The sequence below is a fragment of the Phlebotomus papatasi genome, chromosome 1 (genome assembly GCF_024763615.1).
Source record: "Phlebotomus papatasi isolate M1 chromosome 1, Ppap_2.1, whole genome shotgun sequence".
Lineage (NCBI taxonomy): Eukaryota > Metazoa > Arthropoda > Insecta > Diptera > Psychodidae > Phlebotomus > Phlebotomus papatasi.
In genome coordinates this window covers 36,061,678-36,074,447 of record NC_077222.1, presented here as the reverse complement: position 1 = coordinate 36,074,447, position 12,770 = coordinate 36,061,678, and the positions used below count along the sequence as shown (strand labels likewise).

General features: G+C 31.7%; 1 protein-coding gene across 2 annotated transcripts in view; it reads right to left on the bottom strand.

Annotated features, from left to right (window-relative positions):
* Nucleotides 1-12,346, bottom strand: part of LOC129798977 (uncharacterized) — a 21,733-nt gene extending 9,387 nt beyond the window's left edge. Inside the window, exons 1-3 of one of the 2 annotated variants that reach the window (XM_055842531.1) lie at nt 11,996-12,346; nt 5,642-6,256; nt 803-910 (exon numbers count right to left, since the gene is read on the bottom strand). In XM_055842531.1, the coding sequence (XP_055698506.1) occupies nt 803-910; nt 5,642-5,900 (367 nt within the window). In that variant the 5' untranslated portion in view covers nt 5,901-6,256; nt 11,996-12,346. Of the gene's footprint in view, nt 1-802; nt 911-5,641; nt 6,257-11,983 lie in introns of both variants that reach the window. The other variant, XM_055842532.1, reaches the window with a different exon arrangement.
* Nucleotides 12,347-12,770: the final 424 nt, after the last annotated feature.

The following is a 12,770-nucleotide window of genomic DNA, read 5'->3' as shown; positions in this document are numbered from 1 at the left end:
AACAATAAAAATGAAAAAATAGTCTTATTCTCTTTTCACTCAAAGCACATAGGCAATAAAAATATCATTAGTGCTCGTGCTTCTAAAAAAAAAAAAAGCATCATTTTTGAGATTCTGAAAAGAGTATTGTAGCTTCTTTCTAGTATGTTATTTATTTTTTCTAGCACAAGTCTAAGCATATTTTCTCCTCCGTAAACTTTAATCCATTGCTGGAACAAATAAACACTATCTGATTTATCCACTATACTCTCTTTTTCAATTTACTAAAATCACGCCTCAATATTGATCACCCGAGAGCTGCCTTTTGCTCCCTAAATACGGCTTCCAATAATAATCTCAAACTCAACACCAATCTACCGCAATACGGTTATTGTTGAGAATGTAATTTCTTAAACGGGTTCTCGTGAGGAAATTAATTTACGTTAAGGAGAGGGTTCTTGGTCATTCAAAATTGCACGAGGGAAATTGAACTTGAATCACAATTACAGTTTTGCAGAAATGAGTCACACTTCCATCCAACACTTTTTTTTATCGATCATCAACCACCTACTCTTGAAAGTGCTTCTTTTACTGAAGCCTCAGAATAAATTTAGCCCACATTGAAGTGCGCACGAGGGTGTGTTTCGCGCAAGAATTTGCATAAGAATGTTATTAGGGTCTTTTCCTGGCTTCTTGCCACCGGAACTAATTGATAGGGAGTCACCGGAAATGCTTCGTTCGGTGATTGAATAGTGAAATTTTAATCAGAACTGGGATGGTCTGGAGGTATAAACATGAGTATATAACATAGGAAATCCCTTACCTTTGCCATGTCGCAGATCACAGCAGCAGTGGTCGTGAAGAAGATGAGGACTCAGACAGTATTTACGAATGGTATTTGTACATTCGCCACAATATGCGGGTCTTTGGTCTGGAAAACATCGCAAGAAAAGGGGAGATTAGACAATTATTGCACTCCTAATGCTGTTAGTTCAACTGTACAATCATTGCATAATATGCCGAAGAAATAGGCTATTGATAAGATAAACTGTTTGATTGCCTCAAATTGTACTTAATTGAGAAAGGCAGCTGCAAAGTAATATTTTTTTGTGAATTTGTTAGTATTTGATCATTTTGTAATTGAGCATTTATACTATTTTTTGTTATAATGGTGAAATTTTTAAAAAATTGTTTTTTTTTAATCGTGGGTTCTTATCTTGTTTTGAAGATTATAGAACATTTTTAGAACCGGGGATATATGGATGTACTTATTAAACTTTGGAAAACCTCAATACAGTTTAAATGCATTTAACAAAAATCTGAGCCGAAGTTCGATGAACGTATTTAAGACTTGAGATTCTTAAAGGACTACTCCAACAAATTTCACCGCTCTTGTCAAAGTCCAAGGACAGAAATGTTAATTTTGTTGCACAGTGTATTATTTTATTACAGTGTGTATTACTTTATTCCACTTAAATACTTTTCAAATGTACTTAAACTTGATCTATTGTTAAAAAAAGTACACATTTGACCTTTAAAACCTAAAGTAGAGAATGATTAGTGGTCATACAGACCCAGACTACAGTGATCCTCCAGAATATTTAGCCTGTAAAATGTTAAAGTAAAGAATTAGGAAGAAAAGTTATGCAAAAGACCTAAATATTCTCGAAGATCAGCCTGATTCTATTTGGATCCTTACTTAAAAAGCATATCTAAAAATTAATCAAAAAAAAAATAGATGGATTCATATTTTCGATAGAAAAAACCAGAGTTTAGGAAAAGAATTGTCAGTAAAGAAAATATCTCTTTTAGGGGTATGTCGAGTTTTGTGGGAGTTAATCGAGATCAAAAACAGATGTCTCCTACCGCTGGGTCTCTAGACTAGACCATAAACAAAAAGGACAGATAAATCTAGATAAATCCTTGTAATGAAGTTAATTCGGGATTTCGGACTAGTTTATGTCCTACAATTTTATTTTTATTTAGCATCGTTTTGCTCTTGGATATGATCTTCTTCAGAGTATTAACCCTTTAAGGACGATTGGGTCACCGGTGACCTAAAAATGAAATTTTTCCTACGGCCATCTATAGTCAGGTTTCGCTCTAAAAAGACAGAAAAAGTGATTTTTTTCTGACCCCCAATTTTAAACCTTCTCGTCCTTAAAGAGTTGACGGCGCGCTTTTCCCTAAATCCTACAAAATAACACTATTTTCTTGATTTTTAATTTTAATTTTTGAAACTCTCTCATCAATCGCTAGTTGAACCTCTTATTTTTATATCATCAAAATCGGTTGAATCTAGAAAGAAATACCCGTCAAGAACAAATAGAGCATTTTTTCTAAATGTGCAGTGATAGATCTTAAAAAACCGAAAAGGTCCAGTTCCAGAAACTTTTTTTTTACTTTTAAAATGAAAAGAAAGCGTTGTTAATTTTTTTAGGCTAAAAGGAACTTTTTAAACAAAAACACGAGTGTGATTATCGTTCGGTCTTTTGATGAAGATTAGTGCTAGTGTAATGGAAAAAGAATATTATATCTTGAGTAAAAAGCTCAAATATAAAACTTGTGAGTAATTTCAGAATTTTCTTTTTTGATGTATGCGTTGACTATTTTCTGTTTTAATTTCTTTTTAAGTTTTGTTTCCATACTATTCTATTTTAGTATTTAACATCTGACACATCTCTGTTCGCCATAGAAACTGACATTAACTTGCTAACGAGTTGTTATTGAAAAAAGGCCTGAAGCAATTCATTGTATATTTTAGTGCCTCTTCAGTTTCTTCTTTCCAGGGTTTTACAGGCTTCAGATCTAATGGCGCTGGCACACCTTTTCAATTGAGTGAATTTCAACCGATTGAAATTTTATCTCTTATTCTCTCAAACTGAAATCAGATATGGGTGTCTCTTTCTGTCAAATGAAATTTAAAATTGAAATTGAAATTTCAATTTCAATTTTAATTTTCATTTGACAGAAAGAGACACATATATCTTATTTCGCTTTGAAAGAGTAAGAGGTAAAATTTCAATCGATTGAAATTCATCCAATTGAAAGGGTGTGCCAGCGCCATAAGATTCAGCTTTAGCCATATGGTTAGACTTTTTTTTAAATTCTTGCCAGGCAAGGTTCTTGGGAAAGTTTTGGATATTTGGCTAAATGTTGGATATTAAGGATAAATCATATAATTTTAAAAAAAAACACCAAAAAAATGTTAGTTATTTATTATTTCGAAACCTTCGGGAACTAGGCTAAATCTTTAGTCTGAAATACTAATATGTAACTGAACTTATTCAAATTATTAACAATGTACGAAAAGTTAGATATATTCCTAAAATCGAAGTAAAATATCCATCAGAATTTATTGAAAATGGTTTATAAATTCGATTTAATCAAACTATAAGGAAAAAATATTATTCGGAAGTTTTGTAAGCCTAAATATTCATTACAATAATAAGAAAAAAATTTTATGTATTTACCCAAATTTTCATTTTAAAGAAACATTGAAAATAGTTTGAAAGCGCTTTTTGTTACGGACTTGAAGTGTTCAAGAAGGCGTTCAAGGATATTACCAGAAGGAAAGTAAAGCCTTAAATAAAATCAGGCTGAATATTTAGCTTTCAAAATTTGGCGTAAAGGATAAAGCAAAGAAAATGCAAGGATGAATCTAAACTCTCAGTGTATGATAGTTTGAGCTGATCTTTTACCGCAAAATTTTACGGACTAGACGTTCTTGGGGATCAGCCTGAGTTTATTTGGGTTTTAAAAGAATGTTAGGCAGCAACTTAAGTTTTTCTTTACGTTTGAGAAAAAAAGAAATACTCAATTTAATTCAATTTCAACTCAATACATTTCTCCTCAATTAATGCTTGGTTGCGGCTGCCTCCGGCTTACCACGACCGATCTCATCAGGTAAATTAATAATTTGGATATTAATTTTGATATTTTTATCCTGATCTAAAAATATACGAGAGGCATAAACTAGTGTTCTTAATATTAAAAATTTATTGAAGTTTTTCAACTCTTTGAACTAACAATTCATTAAATCTATCAGATTTTCTTTATTTTAGGCAATATATAAAATTATGTAATTCAAAATTATTAAAATAATAATGGCTTCATACTGGCCCTTTAGTGATTTTTTGCAAAGGAAATTTATAATCTGGGGGTTTCGTAGTTAAATGGATAAGAGCGATAAGACCATTCGGCTCTTTAATGTTGTTTCCCCTGACTTGAATGTCACAGTTGTGAGTTACCCCGGTGCAACAGGTTTAAGGGTCTTAAATTAAGATTCATTTTTCGCGATATATTTTAAACGGAAATTGCGCAGTCTTAAAAAAATATATATGTAGGGTAAATTAAGCTAATTCAAAACCTGCTCCAAATGGAAATTTTTCGCTACTATAAATGGAAACGTCTTTGTTTTCATGATAAATACAGTACTAAATTATTATATTTATCTATTTTCTATACCACAGTTTCATTATTTAGTTAATTTTGCTCCAAATAAAGCGAAAATCCATTCAGAAAAATTAAAAGTGTACCTTTTAATCATTGAATTTTTCATCGATCAACCATATGTTTTTGATGTTTTCCAAGGTAACTGTTGTTTATTCGTTTTGTTTAACTATTATGTCATATTTTTGACTAATTTTAGCTAAATTAAGTGTTTATCTCTATTGTTAACGGTACGTGAAGTTTGCAAATGAAATAATTAGGGTAAGTGTGCCAAATTCCGGCCAGTTTGCAATTTCGGCCACATTTTTTGTTCGTCGAATTTCCATGAATTTTCAGTTTTTGCATACTCTACAGATTATATGCAAAAAATAACAAAAAAAGGTCGCATCGATGAACAAGATGAGTTGAAAAAGACATTGGTAGAATTCCGGAGGGAGAAGGAACTATAATAATGAAGGTGGCCGAAATAGGCCACCAATGCTATTTCTACATTTTTATTCATTTTAAAATGTACTAAAAATGATTTTAGAGAAAATAAAGATGATAAACTGTCTGCAAAGTTCCAGTGAACACTCCCTAAGAAGAAGTAATATAATAATTCAATTTCTATTAAAAATATTACTTTTCAAACTTGAGACTTTGGCGCTTGCATGCAACTATGTCGAAATTTGACACACTTACCCTACCTATTTCGTGAACAGAAAATGTTTTTCTGAAAAGTCTGCAAATGCTTCAATAGGAAACCTCGGAAATATGATTGTTTTTGGCGAGATTTTCTTATTGTTTTAGATGGAAAAGGAAAAAAAGACCAGGAATAAGTACAAATCCTGCACTCAAGAGTAACTCAACAATGTTTTGGAAGCCTTTCGTTGCGGTTTCATTTACACTGTTTGTCTCCAATTAAATAATTTCCCTTGTCTCCATTTGGATTAATTTGTTTCCAATAGCAGAATTTTACACTCGCGTATTTTTCTTGTATTTAAGAAGTTTTCAAATTATTTTTAAATAATTTTCTCTAAACAGTAACATTCTAGAAGAGTTGAGGAGCAAATTAATGTAATTCTCTTCAGAAAAAATATGAACTTAATGTGTTGAATCTTCTGTTAAAGTTAAAGCGTCTGGAAATGATTTTGAATTAGGACATTTACCCTATTTACAAATTTGTAAAATATTACGAATACGAAAAATCAAAGAATAAAAATTAACTTGCTTTTCGCGCTGTTTTCTATGGATTCCTTGAGACTCTTCTTGGCATCTTTCTGGCTGACACTGTGTTCTAAGTAGTACTCCTCATATCCTCCCTGACAGTCATCCAGCTGCCCAGGAGGACAATCAGTGATCTTGTGCGGCATCGTCGAATGTCCTGAAGGGCGTAACGTTGTAGTTTCAGCTTCAGCTTCCATCACAAAATATCCCCAAATGGTACTTATTAATTGTGCAATCACTAAGAATTTCCACAAAATTTCCATTGTGTGATTCACTTATATGGCACCTCACTTAATTTTCATCCACTCTAACTTCTTCCTTTTCATCTCACGGACGAACTGTTCCATGAATCAAACATTGAGAAATACCAAATTTTCACTCAATATCGTTCAATATTAAGATGGTGAATCAGAGTGGAATGCCTGACCAGATTCCCACCATTTCTCAAATGGATCTTCAAGTGGAGTATTCGCCGATAAATTAACTCCTTGCGTCTGTGGTGCGTTTACGTAGAAATTATCGTATAGTTTATTTGTTGAGATCATTCACGGGTGTTTGCCTGATGATCCCAGAAATCGGTTTAGGGCAATTTACACTCTGGCTGGTGGTCGGTTGTTGTCTGAAATGAAAGGCATTTTGGGGGAGAAAGATCGATTAGGTAGGCAATAAAAACACAATTAGTGCCACAGCACTTTTATAAGGAGAGACAGAAGCCCGTTTTACATTTTGGAATTCTGCGATCATCTCGCACCCACTCTCGATCGCAAGCTGATCACTTGGCCCATTTCAGCCCATTGAATTTCTGTGGTTTCACCAACATTTTCTGGCCTAATTCACGCTCTCTTGTTTACCCGATAAAAGTCAAACGCAAATGACTCTGGTACTTGTTAAATATTCTCCATCTGTGTTAGTTTCAAGAACAATCTTCTCTTATAACTTTTTTTTTCTTCAGGGTTCTCTTGCTATAAAGACTGAATCACAACTATGAAGAAATTGTGGTTGGAAGAGGGAGAGAACACAAAACATATAAATTACGACTATTTAATGATTGTAAAATTATAAATATTTTAATTAGTGAGACAAGAGAGAAGAAACGACACACTGAGGAACTAATTTTGCTTGACTTTTTATTACTTTCGACCCAAAAAAAAGAGTCTGTCTTTTCCTACTAAGATGTTTCTTTTGGAGTCTTTCATTTTATATTAAAGCAACGGTATCGATTTTGCAAAAATTCCCTGACTGGCCTATCAAAATTATCGCTAAACTCTTGAAAAAGTTGCCTGTAAAATGATTCATGTGAAAACTTTAATTTTCCAGGTAATTAAAGTTTTTACAGATTATTTAATCTTAATGTAAAAGCCTCATGAGCGAAGTTGTGTAAAAAAGAAAGGTATTTTGAATATTCTATGTATAACTAGTATATTCTGTCGGTATTTGATAAAAACTTTTTGCCAGCAACTGAATAAATTCACACAAATTCTATATCAATGAAATCATTCATAGTTTCCTAAAAAGCGATAAGGGAGAGCTGAGTTGTTTGCAACAGAGGCAGTTAGATATACAGAAGGGGATTTTTTCAGGTTTTAAATTAATTTAGTAGAGAAATACTCCACATTTTACTAGAACTACTAAAATAATTACCTCTCTCTCCACTTGTGGATTTTATTAATAATATATATTACTTTTCCAAAAATTTTATCTTTACTATTCTCTGGTTTAATTTTTTTTTCTAAGAAAAGTATATTACAAAAGCTATTTATAAAAGTGTATATATAAGCTATAAACTTTTCTTAATTTTATTATATATTTTACTCATGTTAGTTCCTATTTAAACTATGGTATTTTTATTCGAAATGAGTTACTCGAATAATAATTCCCAATTGAGCTTTATTCCGATTTAATTTTCTTTAGATTTTGGCGCATATAATATCTTCCGAAAAGCGTTGTTTTCCAAAAACAAATTTTAAATTATTTTATCTGTTATTTTAATTGAAATACCAAAATAAAAAAAAAAACTTATTAGACCACACGCTCACAACATTACGAAACAAAATTGTACCATTTTAAATATCCAAAATATTAAATTTTCCATTTAAGCCAAAACACACTTGAGAGGACTATAACAGAAAGTAGACAAATTTTATCTTAGGAACATAACTCTGAGGAAAATTTTCCAAGTCTCACTACTCTAGTACGTGGCACACGATGGAGTGCATTTCGAATTAACCTGGTATAAACGGATCCTCAAAGTTTATATTGCCCCTAAAACCAAACAAAACGTTCTCAGTTTTCGAGGTATTCCTAAAGGACGATGATCTTGTCTTCAAACGTTTAACTTTTAACATCAAGAAGAGACTAGGAGAAGACTTTCAAACTTCGCACATACTCCAGATTTAAACACTTCATATTTTCCCCATATTCCTTTTATAAATTTGAATTGTTTATTTTTAAGAAATGTGTAACTTAAGATTAGCTATTGCCGCACAGTATCGGCCAAAACTTTCTTGACAAAGCTATATTCGAAAAATCAGACGGAAAAAAAGTGATAGAAAAGATTACTTTTTCAAAATATTTCGTTTTGCAAATGAGTTATTTATAAATCATAGATGTTATTTATGTGTTCAAAAAATTAACTAAATTAATTTCGTATCAAAAACTAAATTCTTTTGCAAAGGTTGATTATTTTTCATAGGGCAAAAGTTTGTTGACAAATTTGAAAAAGTTGTTCAAAATATCAAATACGTGCAATCAACATCCTGTTATCAGTTATATTAATGATTTAATTATAATTCTCAGAAAGGCATCTAGATTTATATAGACTGGTTTAAATCATCAATATATTTTAACTGATAAGAATTACAAAATTTAAAAATTTATAAAGGCTTCAAGTTGCCAAAAGTAAATTCTCTACCCTATTATAATTTTACATCAAAAATTATTTTGAAATTAAATAGAAAATTAAAAATTAAAAATAGGGGAGACTAGGGCACATGTAAACATTTTCGATAGATGCGAATTTGAGGTCATATTCCAAGCACACAGTGATTTTTTAGAAAATCTTTCTTAGCTCATGTTTTACCCTTGGGTATAGGCAATACATCAAGGGTAATGCGGATGATGGAAAACAATTGAGTTTTCCATAAAAATAAAATTTGTGTCACTGTGTGCATTTCTCTCTTTTCACAAAATACCTGGGGTAGAAGTAAACACTTTTTGGGCAGGATGTAAACACCCTTTTCCCACCCTTGAAATTAACTTTGCACTACTATCAATTATTTTTAAGAGATATATAAAGACTGTATATTTATCAAAGAATCCCTACACTTTTTACAAAGAATAATTAAAATAGCAAGAAACTAAAACCAAGCAAATCAAAGACATTTTTCAATGAATTTTCCCCATATTTTGACATCATGAACACAGCCAACGAAAACCTTCCCACCATGAGATGCAGCCGACAAACGAATGAAATGAAGAAGAAAAAATATTTTGCCATTCATTCTACACTCGCGACATCTACAATTACGGGGAAATTGCCAGTTTACATCTACCCCAAATGCTGTTTTCTGACCAATTTATTAATCCTTTTAAAATAATGAGAATCTCAATTTCTCTAGTAATGCATTAATATAATCCTAAAAGATCTAGGAAAGAACTGGTATTGCTCCATTTCGATTATTTTACACAGTTTTTAATTTCCAGGTGGAAATCCAAATGACCAAAATAATCGAAATATCAACATTTTCGGGAAAAATGATTTTTATTTTTAAAGTATTAGGATTTTATTGACCAATTCATCTGTAGACATATATTCCCATGGTATCTATGAATGCTTATGGGTTTTATCCTCTGGAGTCTTAAAATGGATGAAAAAAATCACAGTGTTTACAACTACCCCTGTTTATTACTACCCCAGTTCCCCCTATATATTATATATTTTTACCTGATCAAATATTTTTTGGCTGACATTTACTGATTAGGGGAAAGTGGCTTGCCTTTGAATGCGGCAGCTTCTAAATGCTTCAATTTTTCTCTTATTTCCTAAAGCTAAAATTCTTGAAAATAGTTAATATGTTTAACTATAGTTCACAAAATAGAATTTTTGCTTTGGGAAATAAGTAAGAGAAAAATTGAAACATTCAAAGAGTTCCGCATTCAAAGGCAGACCACTTTCCCCTAATTTCATTGCATTATGAATAATTGCAATAAAATATTGTGTATTCTGTTCCACTCATTATGGACTCTACATGGATCTACTCTGTGCTTTAATAAATGTGCATCATTTCCTTGTTCAGATAATTCTTAGTAATTTTAGTCTTCTGGAATCAATCCAATCAATCCTTTTATTTATAAATTTAAGAATCACTGCTGAATAACAATTTATTTTAATTAATTCGCACTGTTTTTTTTATTTAGGTTTAAAATCGCAAAAGGTGTCTCAAAAATCATGGCTCTACCGTATGAATGATTACATTACAGTAATGATATTTAATAATCTTTTTGTAATGCATAAATTGCTGTTAATATAGCAAAACCTTGCTGTTTTTTGATATATTACCACAATTTCTAATACGACTTCAAGACTAAAAAAATAACTAAAAATAGCAAAGTATAAATTTAAATATTTCAACGATTAACCCAAAAACTCTTTACCTAATCCCTCTTTTAATCTCAGTTAAAATTTATTTATTCCCTTCCATGAGTAATATCCCTAACCAGGAATTATGACATATAGTGGGTAATTAATTAGCGAGAGTGCAAGTTTTAGTGTGGCTAAAAATATAAAGATGAGAGCGAATAGCCACTCCAATTGCCTCTGATTCTCACCATTTTCCCCAAAAAACCATATTCCACTTTGCTTTAGTTTATAGTTAAAAACCAAACTTAATTTTCGTGAGAGAGGAGATTTTCTTCGACGAGGGAAATAGTTTACGACTTTTTTTTTAATTGTCCATTAAATAATTTTATTCTAGTGAAACGCACAATACATTCGCGCCAGAGGCCAAAACCAAAAGAATATAAAATAGCCACAATGTACAATATGTAGTTGAGCTGAAAAAAAAAGACAGAGGTTTAACTCTGAAATGTTTTTGCTTATGGGAGATTTTAGCATGTTTTGGGTGAAATCGCTCAGCTGAGGCAATAAAATTGATTTTCAGGTGATTTTGCAATTCACCCTCGAAAACACTAACAAACAATTTGTGACACATTTTGCGTTGTGTGGAAAAAGAGGAAGTTTATTTGCGGGTTTCATTGGATGAAATTAAAGAACTTTGCAGTTTTGGTTTTTGGGTGGAATATATAAAGTTATAGGAATCTGAAAATGGTCTGCCGATGTTACTCAACAAAGTGTTTTCCTTATTTTTCAACAGAGCACAAAACACGAATGTTTCACAATAGCTAACAAAACGTTAGTTAAAATTCCCGTCATGTAGAAGGTCGATCTTGATATGCACACAGTTTACAATTTAGTAAATTCGATTGATCGTTTAATTGCATTTTTCATCTTGCATTTACTGCAATTAGCAATTATGTGCGAAAAGACCAAAGAGACACGGGGGAATGCAAGATTTCCGATTGATTCCTCTTTTGTTTGGGATTATCTTGAAAAATCGCAAAATAGTCGTTAGACGATGTCTTGATAAATAAATTAATTGATTGATGAAATGATTGAGATCATGAAGCGCTTTACTAGATCTTAGCACTTTACTGCAAATGAGTCGGTTTATTTGATCAAAATGTGTTTATTTTATGCCATCATAAATATGCTTCTCAAGTGCTAATTAGTTTTTTTGAAGAATAACACGATATGTTTTAAAAAAAATTGATCTTTTGCACATTTTAACAAAAATGGGAAATCATAAATATCAATGCTGATATTTAATTTCCCAAATTTAGTGCAAAATCCAATTTTTTCATCAAAATCCAATTTAAAGAAACAAAGAAGCAATAAAATAAAATACATTTTCAAGAGATAGTTGTTATTTAAGCTCACAAAAAAAAGGTCATTTAAGTAGCTGAGACAGCAAAAATTGCCTTGGGTCATTGGAGCAGGTTTATAAGAAAATGTTTTGAGGAAATATATAAAAAAAATTTCCTCGAGGATGGAGGTAAAAACGATAAATGTCTGCCTCAGATGATTAGCACCCACTTGCAATATTGAAAGAAAATTATCACATTTTTCTTCACACACACGTAATTTTCCCCGCCAAATTGCCACTTGAACTACTTTTCATCATTCGTCCAGGCCGAAGATGAGGCACCAAGAAACACCTGAGGTTTTATTTCAAAAGCATTTTTTTTTTGCTGATGCCAAATGCGTTTAATTTTAATATATTCCACTCACACGCGCACGCACCTCTTCTATTTGGGCAGATTTCCTTGTAGAACGCACTCCTCGAGTGATTCATAAGTTTTCCGGCTGAAGAAATCAATAATAATAGAGTGGACGAGAAAGCAGTGAAAACTGAGATACTCTTCCCCGCAGAAGATTCCCTTTCGCCTGACCAAATGGCACTAAAAACTTATCTCTCTCTATGCACACTCGGAAGCTAATTCTCTCTCTAGCCAGCCACTTTTCATCTCAAATGGATTCACAACAACTCGCACGCGGCCAAACGGCACTATGAATGAAGTTCTGTGGACTGCAATTGAATTGCCTTCACCACGAGCGTTGTAAATATCAACTGACTGGTGCTGTTCACTTGGACAGTCGCATAAGACTTTACTGAGTTCGCGCGCCAAGAGGGGCTCATCATTGCAAGCCTTTTGATACAAAGTTAAATCTCTTCTTTTTTTCATTTATTTATTTTCAACAATTAAATGTTACTAATGTTCTTTTTTAATTAAGTCTAAAAAATAAAATTAATAATAAAATATAGGGTATTAATAAAAGCAGAAAAAATACATCACAATTCTAATAAGATAACTCCTTAAATTATTAAATTAAAAAAATTAATAGAATACAGAAAACTAGTATTTTTATTGCTAAAAACAAAAATAAAACCAAATTTAGCATTTAGGTTTTTTATTTTATTTTATAAAATAAAATGTATTGAATAATTTCACGAGGTGTTACTTTGTATATATTGGGGTGGGGAAGAGGCAGTTCAAGTTCAAGTAGGGTAAAGTGG